The sequence below is a fragment of the Pecten maximus genome, chromosome 16, assembly GCF_902652985.1.
Source record: "Pecten maximus chromosome 16, xPecMax1.1, whole genome shotgun sequence".
NCBI classification, from domain to species: Eukaryota; Metazoa; Mollusca; class Bivalvia; order Pectinida; family Pectinidae; genus Pecten; species Pecten maximus.
The window spans coordinates 17,889,277-17,911,713 of record NC_047030.1 but is presented as its reverse complement, the minus strand read 5'-3'; the positions used below and the strand labels follow the sequence as shown (position 1 = coordinate 17,911,713).

The window sequence follows — 22,437 nt, the reverse complement described above, 5'->3', positions numbered from 1 at the left end:
TTGTAACATGTACTGGGACAACTCATTGTCACTGTAACAACCAATAAAAGAGCAGTGAAAATTTACTGACATCTGACTTTAATAACACTTCTTAAAATCTAATATCATATGGCACTATAAAGCACTACAAACACTGGAGTAAGTTTTCTGTCACATTACTAACATGTGTTTCTTCTGGCCAGTCAAAGATCAAATGTGCTATTAATTACCTGTTACTAATTAACTAGAGTGTTTCCTCTGGCCAGAAAAAGAATTTTTTATTGATTTATAAATTCAAATTACATTTTAATGGCCTGATAACAGCATTAAAAAGTCTGATAACAGCTTATGAGATTTTTCAATGGCCAAATAACAGCTTATGAGATTTTTCAATGGCCAAATAACAGCTGATGAGATTTTTTAATGGCCAAATAACAGCTGATGAGATTTTTTAATGGCCAAATAACAGCTGATGGGATTTTTTTTAATGGCCAAATAACAGCTGATGAGATTTTTTAATGGCCAAATAACAGCTGATGAGATTTTTTAATGCCCAAATAACAGCTGATGAGATTTTTTAATGGCCAAATAACAGCTGATGAGATTTTTTAATGGCCAAATAACAGCTGATGAGATTTTTTAATGCCCAAATAACAGCTGATGAGATTTTTTAATGGCCAAATAACAGCTGATGAGATTTTTCAATGGCCAAATAACAGCCTTTGAGACTTCACAATGTTCTGATAAGGCTGATGAGAGTTTTTTAATGGCCAAATAACAGCTGATGAGATTTTTCAATGGCCAAATAACAGCTTATGAGATTTTTCAATGGCCAAATAAGCTGATGAGATTTTTTAATGGCCAAATAACAGCTGATGAGATTTTTTTAATGGCCAAATAACAGCTGATGAGATTTTTTAATGGCCAAATAACAGCTGATGAGATTTTTTAATGGCCAAATAACAGCTGATGAGATTTTTTAATGGCCAAATAACAGCTGATGAGATTTTTCAATGGCCAAATAACAGCTGATGAGATTTTTCAATGGCCAAATAACAGCCTTTGAGACTTCACAATGTTCTGATAACGACTGATGAGAGTTTTTCAATGGCCTGATAATATTAACTTACGAGAGTGTCTCATCAAGCCAGTCAATGGCCTTCTTGCGGACATTTTTGTCAGGGAAGTTGTAATCCAGGAGAGAGAGTACACAATCCAAAGGTATATTTCTCCATGTCTGTAGAAGTGCCTGCATCTATCCAAGTAAATTAGGAGATACGCTTTACATATTCTATCCGAACAAATAAGGAGATACGTTTTACACATTCTATCAAAGCAAATAAGGAGATACGCTTTACACATTCTATCCAAGCAAATTAGGAGATACCGTATTTGACCTAATAAGGGCGCCTGCCCTAATAAGGGCGCCCCTACCTTTTTCCAAGGAAATAAATGGTGTTCAAAAGTAATAATTCATGTGAAAAGTTTTGCTACTTTCTGTGTTCAATTTTCTTCAGCAAATTAAGTAACTGGAACACAAGTTTTCGCCACATTTTGTCTATTCCTACAGATGACATGTCAGTAAAATAGCACCCGAAACTAAACACACATACAAATACAATGAATGTAATAACTTACCATCTTTATTTGAAGATAAAGTAAAAGACTTCATTCTTGTTGATAAATAACTTTTGTTCAGAACAGAAAGCTAGTAAAAGACATTGTAAATCAATTATCAGGTCTAAGAAAACGATGTCGGATATGATTTGGGAAATCACCTGTGTCTATAAATAGAACACAAAAGAGTTCCATTTGAACATAAATGGTGGAACACACGCTCTCTGCTCTAAAGATCAGCTGGCATGGTTTACAAGTTTACAGGAATATTCAAGTGATGTTTAGGCTTAATATATGATAATGAATAGATATCTTCATCTGGAATGTTTTTATGACTGAATATTTTACCGTTTCCACAGCCTTGGGTAGTCTGCTATAAGGTATAGTCTGTTTCATAAAACTTCAGAATAACTAATCTTAATAAGGGCGAACTGTCAATTACCCATGCCCTGTGTCCTTATTAGGTCAAATACGGTACGTTTTACACATTCTATCCGAACAAATTAGAAGATACGTTTTACATGTACAATTTGCACGTCATGTTTCGAATGTACATATTCTTTAAATCGTATTGACCCTTTATCAATTTTCTTGTTGAGATTTAGGGTGAGAGTATTTACTTTGGCGACGTCCTTGTAGTTGTACCATTTGACGGAGGAGAGGAGTTGAGGAAGTGCGTGTGGGTAGTTGTCGCGGCACTCATACCGTAGTAACCACATAAGCTCCTTTTCTTGCTCGGCCAGCTGACACATATTGGTCGAATCAGTCTCCAGGATCTGTTGTAGCTGGATCAGGTGGGAGTTACTCGGTTGCCAGGTCTGAAAGTCCACATCATTTCATGAAAAATCATCAGGACAGTTTTTTTTCTCTGAAGCTTTGACAAAATAATTAAACATTACAGAAATTATGCATTTGATAATAACAATATTTTCTCTGAAGCTTTGACAAAATAATTAAACATTACAGAAATTATGCATTTAATGATAACAATATTTTCTCTGAAGCTTTGACAAAATAATTAAACATTACAGAAATTATGCATTTAATAATAACAATATTGTCAGGTCTTAGTTTTGTTCTTAAGGTTGAGGATCAAAGAAAGAACTTAGTGTTCAGAAACTGTTAGTAGTGTAAATATATCACTGTATGAACTGAAACTGTTTGTTCTTAAGCTTGTGTATCCCAGGTTTGTTTCTTTTGTTTTTAGGGGTTTACCATTGATCCTTTCAACAGCCAAGGTCATATGAGAACAGGTGTCAAGGTCACACCAACAGTCGGGGTCATATGAGGACAGGTGTAAAGGTCATACAAACAGTCAGGGTCATATGAGGACAGGTGTCAAGGTCACACCAACAGTCAGGGTCATATGAGGACAGGTGTCAAGGTCACACCAACAGCCAGGGTCATATGAGAATGAATGTCAAGGTTACACTAAAACACAGGGTCATAGAAAGATGGGTGTCAAGGTCACACCAACAGTCAGGGTCATATGAGGACAAGTGCCAAGGTCACACAAACAGTCAGGGTCATATGACAGGTGTCAAGGTCACACAAACAGCCAGGGTCATATGAAGACAGGCGTCAAGGTCACACAAACAGTCAGATCATATGAGGATGGGTGTCATGAACATTAAGATAGAAAAAGACATTACAATATACCTCCATTACTATGAGGGGAACGTAAAACTTACCGGGGACCCCAGGCTGTCTGGGTCCTCCATGTTGTCACTAGCACACTGAAGCACCTGGAAGACCAATAGATAATACTAAGGGTGTTACAATAATATTGATATGTATCTGTTCATTTTGAGGTATGATACAATACATTGATACAGACTTTATGCACTGTAATAGAGGTTAAATTTTCCTTAGTTCACAATAAAAAAGGCATCGTGAGCGATTAAAATCTCTTTACATGTACCAGCTGAATTATTTTGCAATTAATAAGACCTGGGGCTAACTCATTCTATGTATCCTGATCATACTTGTCCATTAGGTTAAGCAAGATAAAAATATGTTTAAAGATGAAGTCACTAGACTCATAGCAACTTGTTGAATTTGAACCCTGAAACCTGAACTTGCTCAAGGTATTCTCATCTCATATCTGACCATGATATGATGGCTCTATATCCACAAATGGAAGTAAGCATAGATTGCCTCTATATCCATAAATGGAAGTAGGCATAAATTGCCTCTTTATCCATGAATGGAAGTAGGCATAAATTGCCTCTTTATCAATAAATGGAAGTAGGCATAAATTGTCTCTTTATCCATAAATGGAAGTTGGCATAAATTGCCTCTATATCCACAAATGGAAGTAGGCATAGATTGCCTCTTTATCCATAAATGGAAGTTGGCATAAATTGCCTCTTTATCCATGAATGGAAGTAGGCATAAATTGCCTCTTTATCAATAAATGTAAGTAGGCATACATTGCCTTTTTATCCATAAATGGAAGTAGGCATAAATTGCCTCTTTATCCATAAATGGAAGTTGGCATAAATTGCCTCTTTATCCATAAATGGAAGTAGGCATAAATTGCCTCTTTATCCATAAATGGAAGTTGGCATAAATTGCCTCTTTATCCATAAATGGAAGTAGGCATAAATTGCCTCTTTATCAATAAATGGAAGTAGGCATACATTGCATTTTTATCCATAAATGGAAGTAGGCATAAATTGCCTCTTTATCCATAAATGGAAGTAGGCATAGATTGCCTCTTTATCCATAAATGGAAGTTGGCATAAATTGCCTCTTTATCCATAAATGGAAGTAGGCATAAATTGCCTCTATATCCATAAATGGAAGTTGGCATAAATTGCCTCTATATCCATAAATGGAAGTTGGCATAAATTGCCTCTATATCCATAAATGGAAGTTGGCATAAATTGCCTCTATATCCATAAATGGAAGTTGGCATGAATTGCCTCTTTATCCATAAATTGATGTAGAAATAAATCACCTCTGTATCCATATCTAATATACACTGTATCAATATTATAGTCACTATCCAGACAATACACATCTCTACTCTATACATGTAGTACTAATTATAATTAATAATTCTTTTTTCTAGTTATCTCCCTTTTTATTAACAGCATTACATGTATCGTGTGTTTCAGACAAGCGTGGAGCATGGAGATTTCTGTTCAAGATGCTGAAAACACAAAGAGCAATAACTCTTCGAAATAAATAAAGTTTATATATTTATATATGAAAATGAAATCTCAGTACAAATAAGTTCACAAGCGATGACCCACACTATATATACTATGATAAATATTCCCACGTATAAAAAGTTTAAACTGCAGGATAAGGGCGTAATATAATATATGTTAGTGAGGGAGAGCTCGAGTTATATTCATTGGTGAGAGCTCACATTTTCATACACATACCTCTTTGTCTGATGGGAAGACGATGGGAACTGCTCTGTTGAAGGTCGGGACTGTGATAGCTATTATTGTTGCATCTTCAGGATTCTGGGACACCGTGCCTGAAAGGTTCAAAAACAAGAATTAAGTATAATTATAGGTCTTGCATGTCCTTCCTTGTCAATAGGAGTAGTTTTAAGTGAACTCCAAAATTCTCCTAAATTTAAGCTAAACACAAAAATTTTGATGTCCAGGTTGTAGACCACAGTAAGGATAGCCTGGTCATGGGTGATTTTGTTTTGTTAAGCAAATAACTCCTGTATTATGACATACAAACAAGAGCTGTTGGAGAACAGTATAGCTCGTCTCAGAAATGTTTGTCAATAAATAATTAAAATATATTAATTGGAATAGTTTCATAAATTGCATTTATAATATTATATTGTTTACTTGATCGATCAGATTGTGTTTTGTGAAATCATGCAATTTTCAAAACCATACCAATTTATATATATATAAATTATTTATTGACAAACATTCGGGAGACAAGCTATGCTGTTGTAGATTGAATGAATATATTAAATACAAATGTAATTGCTTTTGGACCTATTTCTTCAATTATTTGATAAAATATTATCCTTATGAGAGTTGTCTCCCTTGAAAAATGTGGACCGGTGTAAATTGTCTAATGTGAGCAATTTCACATTTTTTTTTTTTCAGTTTCACTCCAAGAAGGGATAGTGTAACTCCAGAGAGACTCTTTTACCAAATATCAGCACCCTAGTACAATCATAAAGTAATGTGTTAATAGCTTTCAACATTTGCACAAAAAATTTAAAAAATCTGTTTTTTTCCCCAAAAAAATCATTCAGTTTAACTCCGGCAAGGGATAGTTTAAGCCCCACAGGGAACCTAATATCATGTATTACTATGCCTTTCAACACTCACGACATAAACTTAACACAAAGTCCAAAGAATTAAAAACAAAAAAAAACACAGATTTAAAAAGAAAAAATCCAATTTTTTTAAAGTTTTATTCCAGGAAGGGATTGTCTCACTCCATAGGGACTCTATTGCCAAATATCAGCACCCTAGTACAATTATAAAGTGATGTATTAATACCTTTCAACACTTGCACCAAAACCTTAACATTTGAAAAGCTGACGCCGGAGTGACGACATAATATCTCACTCTTCTTCGAAGAGACGAGCTAAAAAATAAATAAAAAAACAAAAAACAAATGTAAACTATAATGGGTATATTTATTATGAAGTAGTATATACATTGTACAGGCTTCACATTTGTTAAAAAAAAAAGATTGAAAAAAAAATGGGTTCAAGATTATAAAATTTCGGGATTTTCCGAAAGTGCACGGAAATTAGTTTTTTTTTAATAATGTCTATTATGTCAAACAAGATCCCAGCATCCCTTAAATTTCCAGAGTCCCTGAACCATGAATTCTGGATGATGTTCCGTAAATGACGGCTGAAATGAAATTTCCACTATGTGATCTGACTACATACAAAGTGTTGTAAAATTTGCACTTTTTGAGCAACAAATCATAAAGCAAAATTTTAAAGTGAAATGTTGATGATGACACCATTGCAATCACAGCCAGAAATGTAACACCCTAGTCACCCATTGATGACTTTTCTGAAGACACCCTAGTCACCCATTGATGACTTTTCTGAAGACACCCTAGTCACCCATTGATGACTTTTCTGAAGACACCCTAGTCACCCATTTATGACTTTTCTGAAGACGAAGATCTTAGATTCAGTCTTTATACTGTAATAGATGATCTTTATTTAGAATGAAGAAATTTCTTAAAATATTTTTTGACAGTATTCTCTCGAAATGAATGTTTATTTGTCTACGCCTACCTGTTCCTCATTAGAAATAGAGTGAGGATTTTGACTGCTTCTAAAGCTATGTCCCAGAGGCAGAACAAGACTGCCACCCTAGGACAAATACAGATATCATAATATAGTATTTGTCTATTGACAACCATTCAATTCTATCTAAAGTTATGATGTGGGTACTTTGATAATGAAAGCCACTCAGTACAGTATAAGCTTACCTCATACTTGCCAACATTTTTAGAAATCTTAAGGGGGGAGAAATGTATGTGGGTGAAATTTTCAACCAGGCAACACACTTTGTACACGACACACTAAAAAAATAATCTAAGGGGAGATAACTTGCTATAAAAAAATTAAGTTCTATTCCTGATCATCTCCTCCCTAAGATAAAAAAAAGAAGTCTATTTTACAACCTGTCCAATGATCTGTTAAACAAAACTTTAGAAGGTAATAAGTAGTCACTTATAAAAAAAAAAAAATACAGTACATCTTATATAATCATATACAAACTATTTTTTTATTTGCTTTTGAAATTACCTGTATTTCTGAGAAATGTTTATCATAACTCACTGATAAAAGTCTTTCACTCTTTTAATTCTCACGTGGATATGCTTTCAAACGTACAAATGTATATTTTAAACTTAATTTAATGTTATGAATGTAAATCACCACAATATCACAGCTAGCAGAGTTTCTATCAGTTACCGTAAAATAAATTGTCAATAAAAGTCAAAAATGTGATTTCCCTATATAAACTATAGTAAAGTTTACCCCCTTCCCAGGGGCAAACGTGAGACCCCTGGGTCATGAAAGTTACAATTTTGGTAAAGCACCTTAAGACCCTTCCATCTATGAAGAGTGTTTGATTCCACCATATCTGAGAGTAGAGAAGAAGATTTTTGAAGTTTTAATCAATTTGACCCTTTTTAACCCTTTCCCTCAGGCCCCTGGGGGGTGGGGACCATATAATTTACAATTTTGGTTGACCTTTACCCATAGAAGCTTCCTGCCAAATTTTATGGAATTTGGTTTAGGGGTTTTGGAGAAGAAGTCGAAAATGTAAATTGTTTACGGACGCACGGCACACGACGACGGACAAAAGGCGATTAGAATAGGTCACTTGAGACTTTGTCTCAGGTGACCTAAAAATGCTACAATAAATTCCTGGAGTATTATATATTTTTTAATGGAAGTTTTAAACATATTCTCCTGTTTTAAAACACATTAATTGCAAAAGAGTTTATACTCAGTAATTGTTATCTGACTGTATTGAGTTAATGAAAGTTTGTATTTTAAATTGGAAAGTTAATTTCAGTGGAGATATTACACAGTGTGATGACTGGATTGATATGAAGTACATTGTACATGTTAAGAGCTATAATAATTAAACATATTCTCTGAGCTGGCCAGGCATTCAGCCTAAATACGTCACTGTTGGTGATTTCATTGTTTCTGTAATTTTGATAACTTATAACCCAGTCAATGTATATATAACAGAAACATTTCAATAAGCAGTCTACCATCTTAAATGCTCAGTTAATAACTTTGTTGTTCAGTGTTGTTTTTACTTTTTTTTTCTATCCGACATAACCGTACCTGATTTGTGTGGTTGATATCAAAGGCAATTAAGATGAAACCATGTACAAGCATTTTACAAACTATTATTGACCTTCACATTGAATGCTGCAAAACTAGCACCAGGTGACTGCAGCTTAATTGGTTAAAATTCATTGTTTATTTATTAAGGTAGTTTCACACTTGAAGTCAGTGAAAAGCCAAATTTCATTTTTCCAAATTTTGGTTGGTCAGCAGGTCATAAACTGACCCATGCCTTACACATATGTCTATAGCTAGCTGGCAAGTGTTACCTGACATAGGCCTAACTAACAAAACAAATAGGGGCTCCAAACAGGGGTTATCAAGGGAGGTTTCCCCAAATCGGGAGATTACCCTATATATCATCAATACAATTAGGAGACCGGGCAGGGAGGTTGGAATCAGGAAACTTCCGACTAAATTGAAAAGGTTGGCAAGTATATCTCACCTTTATTCTTCTGGACCAACTGTCAAGCTAAAAGGTTTTAATATACTTGTTAAAAGGTAAATTCTGCTCAAATTAGCTGAAAAACTTATAAACAAGGAATTGATTAATGAGAATAAATACCCATAGGGTAAAAACTTTCGTCTTGCTGCTGATGATCTGATCGGCCCCACATGGAAAACTTGTATTCTCCTCTCAACAGGCGTGACTTGAAGTTAAACAGCGGTACATTTACCCACGCAATTAGGGTATTTTCCTGCAATGTTGATAACATACAGGCTATATTTAACAACCTTGTAGCAGTGAAATATTTTATAAACTTTATAGCAGAGATATATTTTATCAACCTCTTAGCAGAGAAATATTTGATAAAACTTGAAGTGGAGCCAAATTTTATCAACATTGTATCAGAGAAATAATTTAACTTTGTAGCAGTGAAATATTTGATAACCCTTGTAGCAGAGATATATTTTATCAACCTCTTAGCAGAGAAATATTTGATAAAACTTGAAGTGGACCAATATTTTATCAACATTGTAGCTGAGATATATTTTATAAACACTGTAGCAGAGAAATAATTAAACTTTGTAGCAGTGAAATATTTGATAAACCTTGTAGCAGAGAAATATTTCATTTATATATTATTTACTGGAATGTTTTACCTTAAGTAAACAGTATACAATACGATGATCTTTTAATTTTCTGTAACAGAATTCAAATCCAACACCTACTGACCTTGCCCTTGCGTCCGTTGAGAGCCATACACAGGCGACACATGTGTGGGATTTCACTGACCTCTGTTTTGAAGGTCATTTCTACGTTCCAGGTACATTGACTATCAGAGATCACCATGTCTTCAGTATAAATAGTTTCTAGTGATTCTGGACCATAAAACAGTCCAGCATAAAACTTCACCTGGAATGGCAACATTTAATTCCTTTGAAATGTTTCCAATCATCTGTCTGATGTCAAACACTACAGACTCTCACTTAGGACGTTAAGATTTAAACTTGCCTTGAGATAATAGGGAACAAAAAATCTCTTATATTCATCCATATTTGATATGTCATGACGGCTGAAATCTCTCATACCAGTCCTAGAAATGTCAGGAAGGCAAAATTGTATAGATGTTAGGAAGACAGACATCTCTCATATTCATCCTAATGATGTTAGGAAGGCATACACCTTTCATATTGAAGTCCTAGACATGCTCGGGAGGCAAAGATCTCTAACATTTGCCCTAGAATTGTTAGGAAGACAGAAATCTCTCATGATCGCCCTAGAAATGTTTAGAAGACAGAAATCTCTCGAGATCACCCTAGATATAATAGGAAGATAGAAATATCTCATGATCACCCTAGAGATCTTAGAAAGACAGAAATCTCTCAGGATCATCCTAGACACGTTAGGATGACAGAAATCTCCCATGATCACCCTAGATATGTTAGGAAGACAGAAATCTCTCAAGATCACCCTAGATATGTTAGGCAAACAGAAATCTCTCATGATCACCCTAGATATGTTAGGAAGACAGAAATATCACCCTAGATATGTTAGGGAGACAAAAATCTCTCATGATCACCCGAGAGATGTTAGGATGGCAGAAATATCTCATGACCCCCCCCTAGATATAATAGGAAGACAGAAATCTCTCATTATCACTCCAGAGATGTTAGGAAGACAGAAATCTATCATGATCACCCTAGATATAATAGGAAGACAGACATCTCTCATATTCATCCTAATGATGTTAGGAAGGCATACACCTTTCATATTGAAGTCCTAGACATGCTCGGGAAGCAAAGACCTCTTACACTTGCCCTAGAATTGTTAGGAAGACAGAAATCTCTCAGGATCGCCCTAGAAATGTTTGGAAGACAGAAATCTCTCAAGATCACCCTAGATATAATAGAAAGACAGAAATCTCTCATACTCACCCTAGATATGATAGAAAGACAGAAATCTCTCAAGATCACCCTAGATATGATAGGAAGACAGAAATCTCTCAAGATCACCCTAGATATAATAGAAAGACAGAAATCTCTCAAGATCACCCTAGATATGATAGGAAGACAGAAATCTCTCAAGATCACCCTAGATATAATAGAAAGACAGAAATCTCTCATACTCACCCTAGATATGATAGAAAGACAGAAATCTCTCAAGATCACCCTAGATATGTGAGGGAGACAGAAATCTCTTATCATAACGCTAGATGATCACCCTAGAGATCTTCGAAAGACAGAAATCTCTCATGATCACGCTAGAGATCTTAGGAAGGCAGAAATATCTCAAGATCACCCTAGATATGTTAGGCAAACAGATATCTCCCATGATCACCCTAGAGATGTTAGGGAGACAGAAATCTCTCATGATCACCCTAGATATGTTAGGGAGACAAAAATATCTCATGATTACCCTAGAGATGTTAGGAAGACAGAAATTTTTCATGATCACTCCAGAGATGTTACATTATGTAGGAAGACAGAAATCTCTCATGATCACCCTAGATATAATAGGAAGACAGAAATCTCTCATCATCACCCCAGAGATGTTAGTATGACAGAAATCTCTCATGATTACCCTAGATATAATAGGAAGACAGAAATCTCTCATCATCACCCCAGAGATGTTAGTATGACAGAAATCTCTCATGATTACCCTAGATATAATAGAAAGACAAAAATATCTCAATCACCCTAGAAATGTTAGGACGACAGAAATCTCACTCTCGTCCTTGATATGTAAGAATGTTAAAAATTTCTTGTACCCACCTTATTACCATTGGGAATCTCTATATTTTTAGCGTACTGTAGTTTGAAGGAGAATGGCTCAAAGACATGCCAGACGGATGTGGGTTGCTTGACAGATGGAGAAGATATAAGCCCTGTAGATGGGCGTGAGGGAATGCTGGGACGTGGACGAATAACTGTCTCGGTCTTCTCTGGTGAAAAAAACAAAAGGCATATAATGGTAGAACATCATTCATTTTAATAAAGAGGAAAATAAGCTACACATATGTCCAATCCTTATCCCAGCAACAAGACCGTGTCTTTTAACTCCTTCTGAACTTTGTGTTCTTTCCGGACTTTGTACTGGAAGTTGTTACATTAGGTTCGTCCACAGAAGTTTAAACTAAATGGTGGACTTCATGTGCATATCTAGTATGTTGTATTTTAATACAGAAACACAGGTTAGTGTAATCATCTAGCATTATTGAGAAATTAATTTACTAAATTAGCATACTATTTTTGACAAAAGGAAGGAAGGATCACAATACTGAAAGAGTTAATAATATCCCCTATTATTACATTGTTATCAATAAAAAAAACTTGATGTCACTGATGGCAGAAATCTCACCACCTCATTGGTTAAAACAAACATCACATGACATCCTGGATGATCCTGCATCGGGTTAATAAAAATCCATATCACGTCACTAGAAATCTCTTCCAAGTCACTAGGAGTTAATGTTCACTTGTTGAATATCGTTAAGTGCATCACAAACTTTAAAATTTCTTTAAGATTTTCTATTTGTCAGTGACAATGGCATTTTTTATGAAATTAAGGGCTATTCTATAAAAATATATATCTTGGAGAAGGACTCTGCTAAAAAAAAAATCTGTGTATATATGGTGGGTGGAGGAGAAAATCTGGCTGATTATATGGTAGGCCAACTGTTTCAAATTTAAATTACACAATTCTTTTTCACAAACTTGGAGTCCTAGTGTGGTGTAGATATTTTACTGGAAAAACCCTTATTTCAAAACATACAATCAGGTGACCTTGAAAACAAGTTTTGTTTTCTTTATTTTAATAAACTTCCTACCCAAACCAAGCAAGACACAACCAAAACTTCATTACTCTATAGGTATTATCATACCGGACCTTTAGGAGGTGTTTGGATTTTCAAGGACATTGATCCTTTTTACCTTGAAAGTATGTCAAGGTCATTTATCATCAAGGTGATATTAGGACATTTATTTGAACAGAATTGGGAGCACTTCACCTCAGTAGGCTATCACTTATATATCAACTCTGATCTGCATCTTCAGCAAATGAAGTTGTTTTAAGACAAATCAACATCTAATTATAACTTCAGATGAAAAGATCATAATGGATTTATGTCATTGCAAACCATATTTATGTAGTAACAATCTCAATCGTTGATATAAGCTCAACCATTACTTATACAGTCCAGTAGAAATGAAAAAGTTTACTTGTTATAGACAAGCCCCCATCTATACCCATAACCCTACCTCCTCCCCTATCCTTTCCTCCAAATCTACACCCACCACTGCCCCCATCCCTATCCCAACTCAATCTCAACTTTTAACTCCACACCTAACTTCACCACCGCCCAGACCCCTACCCTCACCACTGTCCAGACCCCTACCCTCACCACTGTCCAGACCCCTACCCTCACCACTGCCCAGACCCCTACCCTTCCCAGTGCCCAGACCCCTCCCCTCACCACTGCCCAGAACCCTCCCCTCACCACTGTCCAGACCCCTACCCTTCCCAGTGCCCAGACCCCTACCCTCACCACTACCCCCACCCACCCTACCCTCACTTCAGTCACCACCCCTAACCCACCCCTTCCCCTGTCACTTCAGTCACCCCTACCCCACCCCTTCCCCTCCCACTTCAGTCACCCCTACCCCCCCCCCTTCCCCCCTCACTTCAGTCACCCCTACCCCACCCCTTCCCCTCCCACTTCAGTCACCCCTACCCCACCCCTTCCCCTCCCACTTCAGTCACCCCTACCCCACCCCTTCCCCTCCCACTTCAGTCACCCCTACCCCACCCCTTCCCCTGTCACTTCAGTCACCCCTACCCCACCCCTTCCCCTGTCACTTCAGTCACCCCTACCCCACCCCTTCCCCTCCCACTTCAGTCACCCCTACCCCACCCCTTCCCCTCCCACTTCAGTCACCCCTAACCCACCCCTTCCCCTGTCACTTCAGTCACCCCTACCCCACCCCTTCCCCTGTCACTTCAGTCACCCCTACCCCACCCCTTCCCCTCCTACTTCAGTCACCCCTACCCCACCCCTGTCCCCTCCCACTTCAGTCACCCCTACCCCACCGCTTCCCCTCCCACTTCAGTCACCCCTACCCACCCCTTCCCCCCTCACTTCAGTCACCCCTACCCCACCCCTTCCCCTGTCACTTCAGTCACCCCTACCCCACCCCTTCCCCTCCCACTTCAGTCACCCCTACCCCACCCCTTCCCCTGTCACTTCAGTCACCCCTACCCCACCCCTTCCCCTCCCACTTCAGTCACCCCTACCCCACCCCTTCCCCTCCCACTTCAGTCACCCCTACCCCACCCCTTCCCCTCCCACTTCAGTCACCCCTAACCCACCCCTTCCCCTGTCACTTCAGTCACCCCTACCCCACCCCTTCCCCTGTCACTTCAGTCACCCCTACCCCACCCCTTCCCCTCCTACTTCAGTCACCCCTACCCCACCCCTTCCCCTCCCACTTCAGTCACCCCTACCCCACTCCTTCCCCTCCCACTTCAGTCACCCCTACCCCACCCCTTCCCCTCCCACTTCAGTCACCCCTACCCCACCCCTTCCCCTCCCACTTCAGTCACCCCTACCCACCCCTTCCCCCCTCACTTCAGTCACCCCTAACCCACCCCTTCCTCATTTCCATCTGAGGATGTACTGTTACCTGGTACTAATATAAACATATTTACCTAATATGTCCTCTTTATTTTGTAGTAGAAAAGCTGGCGCCTCATTCTTCATTATACAGTCATTGACATACTGAAATATTTAATCAATTTTTTTTAATATAAATGTTTACCTTTTCTTATCAATAATTACATCAGTTATATGAACAAATACATGATTTATAATGACATCAATTACATATTAAACAAAAACATGAAATTTATGGTGACATGATCAATTACATATTAAACAAAAACATGAAATTCACGATGATATTAATTACATATTAAACAAAAACATGAAATTCACGATGATATTAATTACATATTAAACAAAAAAATGAAATTCACGATGATATTAATTACATATTAAACAAAAACATGAAATTCACGAAGATATTAATTACATATTAAACAAAAAAATGCAATTTCTGAAGTCATATCCGAGTTCTAATGATTCCTTATAATGAATAGAATTTGATGAGGTATCTGGAGTAAATATTAACATGAGAATAATACCCCGGTAATCATAATAATTAAATATTGTTTTTATCATGATGCAGATAACTGGAAAGTCTTTCATTGCACTGTTTGCCTATGAAGTAAATATATTTACTCAATTTCTCCTTAACTCACTACAATGATCAGACAGAGAGGCCCCTTCCTTACCCTGTACTGTACAAGACTGTGTCCCAGTATATATAGACAGACAGAGAGGCCCCTTCCTTACCCTGTACTGTACAAGACTGTGTCCCAGTATATATAGACAGACAGAGAGGCCCCTTCCTTACCCTCTACTGTACAAGACTGTGTCCCAGTATATATAGACAGACAGAGAGGTCCCTTCCTTACCATGTACTGTACAAGACAGTGTCCCAGTATATATAGACAGACAGAGAGGCCCCTTCCTTACCCTGTACTGTACAAGACTGTGTCCCCAGTATATATAGACAGACAGAGAGGTCCCTTCCTTACACTGTACTGTACAAGACTGTGTCCCAGTATATATAGACAGACAGAGAGGTCCCTTCCTTACCCTGTATTGTACAAGACTGTGTCCCAGTATATATAGACAGACAGAGAGGCCCCTTCCTTACCCTGTACTGTACAAGACTGTGTCCCAGTATATATAGACAGACAGAGAGGCCCCTTCCTTACCCTGTACTGTACAAGACTGTGTCCCAGTATATATAGACAGACAGAGAGGCCCCTTCCTTACCCTGTACTGTACAAGACTGTGTCCCAGTATATATAGACAGACAGAGAGGGCCCTTCCTTACCCTGTACTGTACAAGACTGTGTCCCAAGTATATATAGACAGACAGAGAGGCCCCTTCCTTACCCTGTACTGTACAAGACTGTGTCCCAGTATATATAGACAGACAGAGAGGCCTCTTCCTTACCCTGTACTGTACAAGACTGTGTCCCCAGTATATATAGACAGACAGAGAGGCCCCTTCCTTACCCTGTACTGTACAAGACTGTGTCCCAGTATATATAGACAGACAGAGAGGCCTCTTCCTTACCCTGTACTGTACAAGACTGTGTCCCCAGTATATATAGACAGACAGAGAGGCCCCTTCCTTACCCTGTACTGTACAAGACTGTGTCCCAGTATATATAGACAGACAGAGAGGCCCCTTCCTTACACTGTACTGTACAAGACTGTGTCCACAGTATATATAGACAGACAGAGAGGCCCCTTCTTTACCCTGTACTGTACAAGACTGTGTCCCCAGTATATATAGACAGACAGAGAGGCCCCTTCCTTACCCTGTACTGTACAAGACTGTGTCCCAGTATATATAGACAGACAGAGAGGCCCCTTCCTTACCCTGTACTGTACAAGACTGTGTCCCAGTATATATAGACAGACAGAGAGGCCTCTTCCTTACCCTGTACTGTACAAGACTGTGTCCCCAGTATATATAGACAGACAGAGAGGCCCCTTCCTTACCCTGTACTGTACAAGACTGTGTCCCAGTATATATAGACAGACAGAGAGGCCCCTTCCTTACCCTGTACTGTACAAGACTGTGTCCCAGTATATATAGACAGACAGAGAGGCCCCTTCCTTACCCTGTATTGTACAAGACTGTGTCCCAGTATATATAGACAGACAGAGAGGCCCCTTCCTTACCCTGTACTGTACAAGACAGTGTCCCAGTATATATAGACAGACAGAGAGGTCCCTTCCTTACCCTGTATTGTACAAGACTGTGTCCCAGTATATATAGACAGACAGAGAGGCCCCTTCCTTACCCTGTACTGTACAAGACTGTGTCCCCAGTATATATAGACAGACAGAGAGGCCCCTTCCTTACCCTGTACTGTACAAGACTGTGTCCCCAGTATATATAGACAGACAGAGAGGCCCCTTCCTTACCCTGTACTGTACAAGACTGTGTCCCAGTATATATAGACAGACAGAGAGGCCCCTTCCTTACCCTGTACTGTACAAGACTGTGTCCCCAGTATATATAGACAGACAGAGAGGTCCCTTCCTTACCATGTACTGTACAAGACAGTGTCCCAGTATATATAGACAGACAGAGAGGCCCCTTCCTTACCCTGTACTGTACAAGACTGTGTCCCAGTATATATAGACAGACAGAGAGGCCCCTTCCTTACCCTGTATTGTACAAGACTGTGTCCCAGTATATATAGACAGACAGAGAGGCCTCTTCCTTACCCTGTACTGTACAAGACAGTGTCCCAGTATATATAGACAGACAGAGAGGTCCCTTCCTTACCCTGTATTGTACAAGACTGTGTCCCAGTATATATAGACAGACAGAGAGGCCCCTTCCTTACCCTGTACTGTACAAGACTGTGTCCCAGTATATATAGACAGACAGAGAGGCCCCTTCCTTACCCTGTACTGTACAAGACTGTGTCCCAGTATATATAGACAGACAGAGAGGCCCCTTCTTTACCCTGTACTGTACAAGACTGTGTCCCAGTATATATAGACAGACAGAGAGGCCCCTTCCTTACCCTGTACTGTACAAGACTGTGTCCCCAGTATATATAGACAGACAGAGAGGCCCCTTCCTTACCCTGTACTGTACAAGACTGTGTCCCAGTATATATAGACAGACAGAGAGGTCCCTTCCTTACACTGTACTGTACAAGACTGTGTCCCCAGTATATATAGACAGACAGAGAGGCCTCTTCCTTACCCTGTACTGTACAAGACTGTGTCCCCAGTATATATAGACAGACAGAAAGGTCCCTTCCTTACACTGTACTGTACAAGACTATGTCCCCAGTATATATAGACAGACAGAGAGGGCCCTTCCTTACACTGTATTGTACAAGACTGTGTCCCAGTATATATAGACAGACAGAGAGGCCTCTTCCTTACCCTGTACTGTACAAGACTGTGTCCACAGTATATATAGACAGACAGAGAGGCCCCTTCCTTACCCTGTACTGTACAAGACTGTGTCCCAGTATATATAGACAGACAGAGAGGCCTCTTCCTTACCCTGTACTGTACAAGACTGTGTCCCAGTATATATAGACAGACAGAGAGGCCCCTTCCTTACCCTGTACTGTACAAGACTGTGTCCCCAGTATATATAGACAGACAGAGAGGCCCCTTCCTTACCCTGTACTGTACAAGACTGTGTCCCAGTATATATAGACAGACAGAGAGGTCCCTTCCTTACACTGTACTGTACAAGACTGTGTCCCCAGTATATATAGACAGACAGAGAGGCCTCTTCCTTACCCTGTACTGTACAAGACAGTGTCCCAGTATATATAGACAGACAGAGAGGTCCCTTCCTTACCCTGTATTGTACAAGACTGTGTCCCAGTATATATAGACAGACAGAGAGGCCCCTTCCTTACCCTGTACTGTACAAGACTGTGTCCCAGTATATATAGACAGACAGAGAGGCCCCTTCCTTACCCTGTACTGTACAAGACTGTGTCCCAGTATATATAGACAGACAGAGAGGCCCTTTCTTTACCCTGTACTGTACAAGACTGTGTCCCAGTATATATAGACAGACAGAGAGGCCCCTTCCTTACCCTGTACTGTACAAGACTGTGTCCCCAGTATATATAGACAGACAGAGAGGCCCCTTCCTTACCCTGTACTGTACAAGACTGTGTCCCAGTATATATAGACAGACAGAGAGGTCCCTTCCTTACCCTGTACTGTACAAGACTGTGTCCCCAGTATATATAGACAGACAGAGAGGCCTCTTCCTTACCCTGTACTGTACAAGACTGTGTCCCCAGTATATATAGACAGACAGAGAGGCCTCTTCCTTACCCTGTACTGTACAAGACTGTGTCCACAGTATATATAGACAGACAGAGAGGCCCCTTCCTTACCCTGTACTGTACAAGACTGTGTCCCAGTATATATAGACAGACAGAGAGGCCTCTTCCTTACCCTGTACTGTACAAGACTGTGTCCCAGTATATATAGACAGACAGAGAGGCCCCTTCCTTACCCTGTACTGTACAAGACTGTGTCCCCAGTATATATAGACAGACAGAGAGGCCCCTTCCTTACCCTGTACTGTACAAGACTGTGTCCCAGTATATATAGACAGACAGAGAGGTCCCTTCCTTACACTGTACTGTACAAGACTGTGTCCCCAGTATATATAGACAGACAGAGAGGCCTCTTCCTTACCCTGTACTGTACAAGACTGTGTCCCCAGTATATATAGACAGACAGAGAGGCCTCTTCCTTACCCTGTACTGTACAAGACTGTGTCCCAGTATATATAGACAGACAGAGAGGCCTCTTCCTTACCCTGTACTGTACAAGACTGTGTCCCCAGTATATATAGACAGACAGAGAGGCCCCTTCCTTACCCTGTACTGTACAAGACTGTGTCCCAGTATATATAGACAGACAGAGAGGCCCCTTCCTTACCCTGTACTGTACAAGACTGTGTCCCAGTATATATAGACAGACAGAGAGGCCCCTTCCTTACCCTGTATTGTACAAGACTGTGTCCCCAGTATATATAGACAGACAGAGAGGCCCCTTCCTTACCCTGTACTGTACAAGACTGTGTCCCAGTATATATAGACAGACAGAGAGGCCTCTTCCTTACCCTGTACTGTACAAGACTGTGTCCCCAGTATATATAGACAGACAGAGAGGCCCCTTCCTTACCCTGTACTGTACAAGACTGTGTCCCCAGTATATATAGACAGACAGAGAGGCCCCTTCCTTACCCTGTATTGTACAAGACTGTGTCCCAGTATATATAGACAGACAGAGAGGCCTCTTCCTTACCCTGTACTGTACAAGACAGTGTCCCAGTATATATAGACAGACAGAGAGGTCCCTTCCTTACCCTGTATTGTACAAGACTGTGTCCCAGTATATATAGACAGACAGAGAGGCCCCTTCCTTACCCTGTACTGTACAAGACTGTGTCCCAGTTTATATAGACAGACAGAGAGGTCCCTTCCTTACACTGTACTGTACAAGACTGTGTCCCAGTATATATAGACAGACAGAAAGGTCCCTTCCTTACACTGTACTGTACAAGACTGTGTCCCCAGTATATATAGACAGACAGAGAGGGCCCTTCCTTACACTGTACTGTACAAGACTGTGTCCCAGTATATATAGACAGACAGAGAGGCCCCTTCCTTACACTGTATTGTACAAGACTGTGTCCCGAGTATATATAGACAGACAGAGAGGTCCCTTCCTTACACTGTACTGTACAAGACTGTGTCCCAGTATATGTAGACAGACAGAGAGGTCCCTTCCTTACACTGTACTGTACAAGACTGTGTCCCAGTATATATAGACAGACAGAGAGGTCCCTTCCTTACACTGTACTGTACAAGACTGTGTCCCAGTATATATAGACAGACAGAGAGGGCCCTTCCTTACACTGTACTGTACAAGACAGTGTCCCAGTATATATAGACAGACAGAGAGGCCCCTTCCTTACACTGTACTGTACAAGACTGTGTCCCAGTATATATAGACAGACAGAGAGGTCCCTTCCTTACCCTGTATTGTACAAGACTGTGTCCCAGTATATATAGACAGACAGAGAGGCCCCTTCCTTACCCTGTACTGTACAAGACTGTGTCCCCAGTATATATAGACAGACAGAGAGGTCCCTTCCTTACCCTGTACTGTACAAGACAGTGTCTTAGTATATATAGACAGACAGAGAGGCCCCTTCCTTACCCTGTACTGTACAAGACTGTGTCCCCAGTATACATAGACAGACAGAGAGGCCTCTTCCTTACCCTGTACTGTACAAGACTGTGTCCCCAGTATATATAGACAGAGAGAGAGGCCCCTTCCTTACCCTGTACTGTACATAGACAGACAGAAAGGCCCCTTCCTTACCCTGTACTGTACATAGACAGACAGAGAGGCCCCTTCCTTACACTGTATTGTACAAGACTGTGTCCCCAGTATATATAGACAGACAGAGAGGTCCCTTCCTTACACTGTACTGTACAAGACTGTGTCCCAGTATATATAGACAGACAGAGAGGTCCCTTCCTTACCCTGTATTGTACAAGACTGTGTCCCAGTATATATAGACAGACAGAGAGGCCCCTTCCTTACCCTGTACTGTACAAGACAGTGTCTTAGTATATATAGACAGACAGAGAGGCCCCTTCCTTACCCTGTACTGTACAAGACTGTGTCCCAGTATATATAGACAGACAGAGAGGTCCCTTCCTTACCCTGTACTGTACAAGACTGTGTCCCCAGTATACATAGACAGACAGAGAGGCCTCTTCCTTACCCTGTACTGTACAAGACTGTGTCCCCAGTATATATAGACAGAGAGAGAGGCCACTTCCTTACCCTGTACTGTACATAGACAGACAGAGAGGCCCCTTCCTTACCCTGTACTGTACAAGACTGTGTCCCAGTATATATAGACAGACAGAGAGGCCTCTTCCTTACCCTGTACTGTACAAGACTGTGTCCCCAGTATATATAGACAGACAGAGAGGCCTCTTCCTTACCCTGTATTGTACAAGACTGTGTCCCAGTATATATAGACAGACGGAGAGGCCCCTTCCTTACCCTGTACTGTACAAGACAGTGTCTTAGTATATATAGACAGACAGAGAGGCCCCTTCCTTACCCTGTACTGTACAAGACTGTGTCCCCAGTATATATAGACAGACAGAAAGGGCCCTTCCTTACCCTGTACTGTACAAGACAGTGTCCCCAGTATATATAGACAGACAGAGAGGCCCCTTCCTTACCCTGTACTGTACAAGACTGTGTCCCAAGTATATATAGACAGACAGAGAGGCCCCTTCCTTACCCTGTACTGTACAAGACAGTGTCCCCAGTATATATAGACAGACAGAGAGGTCCCTTCCTTACCCTGTACTGTACAAGACTGTGTCCCAGTTTATATAGACAGACAGAGAGGCCCCTTCCTTACCCTGTACTGTCCCAGTATATATAGACAGACAGAGAGGCCCCTTCCTTACCCTGTACTGTACAAGACTGTGTCCCCAGTATATATAGACAGACAGAGAGGCCCCTTCCTTACCCTGTACTGTACAAAACAGTGTCCCAGTATATATAGACAGACAGAGAGGCCCCTTCCTTACTCTGTACTGTACAAGACTGTGTCCCAGTATATATAGACAGACAGAGAGGTCCCTTCCTTACCCTGTACTGTACACGACAGTGTCCCAGTATATATAGACAGACAGAGAGGCCCCTTCCTTACCCTGTACTGTACAAGACTGTGTCCCCAGTATATATAGACAGACAGAGAGGCCCCTTCCTTACCCTGTACTGTACAAGACTGTGTCCCCAGTATATATAGACAGACAGAGAGGCCCCTTCCTTACCCTGTACTGTACAAGACTGTGTCCCCAGTATATATAGACAGACAGA

The 22,437-nt window shown here is 40.1% G+C and overlaps 1 protein-coding gene across 1 annotated transcript in view; it reads right to left on the bottom strand.

The window, feature by feature from the left end:
- LOC117344680 (phosphatidylinositol 4,5-bisphosphate 3-kinase catalytic subunit beta isoform-like) overlaps positions 1-22,437 on the bottom strand; it is a 55,052-nt gene that overhangs the window by 13,022 nt on the left and 19,593 nt on the right. The window contains exons 8-15 of the mRNA XM_033907508.1: positions 14,577-14,646; positions 11,645-11,814; positions 9,606-9,785; positions 8,994-9,126; positions 4,992-5,089; positions 3,288-3,341; positions 2,217-2,414; positions 1,110-1,234 (exon numbers count right to left, since the gene is read on the bottom strand). Of these exons, the coding sequence (XP_033763399.1) occupies positions 1,110-1,234; positions 2,217-2,414; positions 3,288-3,341; positions 4,992-5,089; positions 8,994-9,126; positions 9,606-9,785; positions 11,645-11,814; positions 14,577-14,646 (1,028 nt within the window). The remainder of the gene's footprint in view (positions 1-1,109; positions 1,235-2,216; positions 2,415-3,287; positions 3,342-4,991; positions 5,090-8,993; positions 9,127-9,605; positions 9,786-11,644; positions 11,815-14,576; positions 14,647-22,437) is intronic.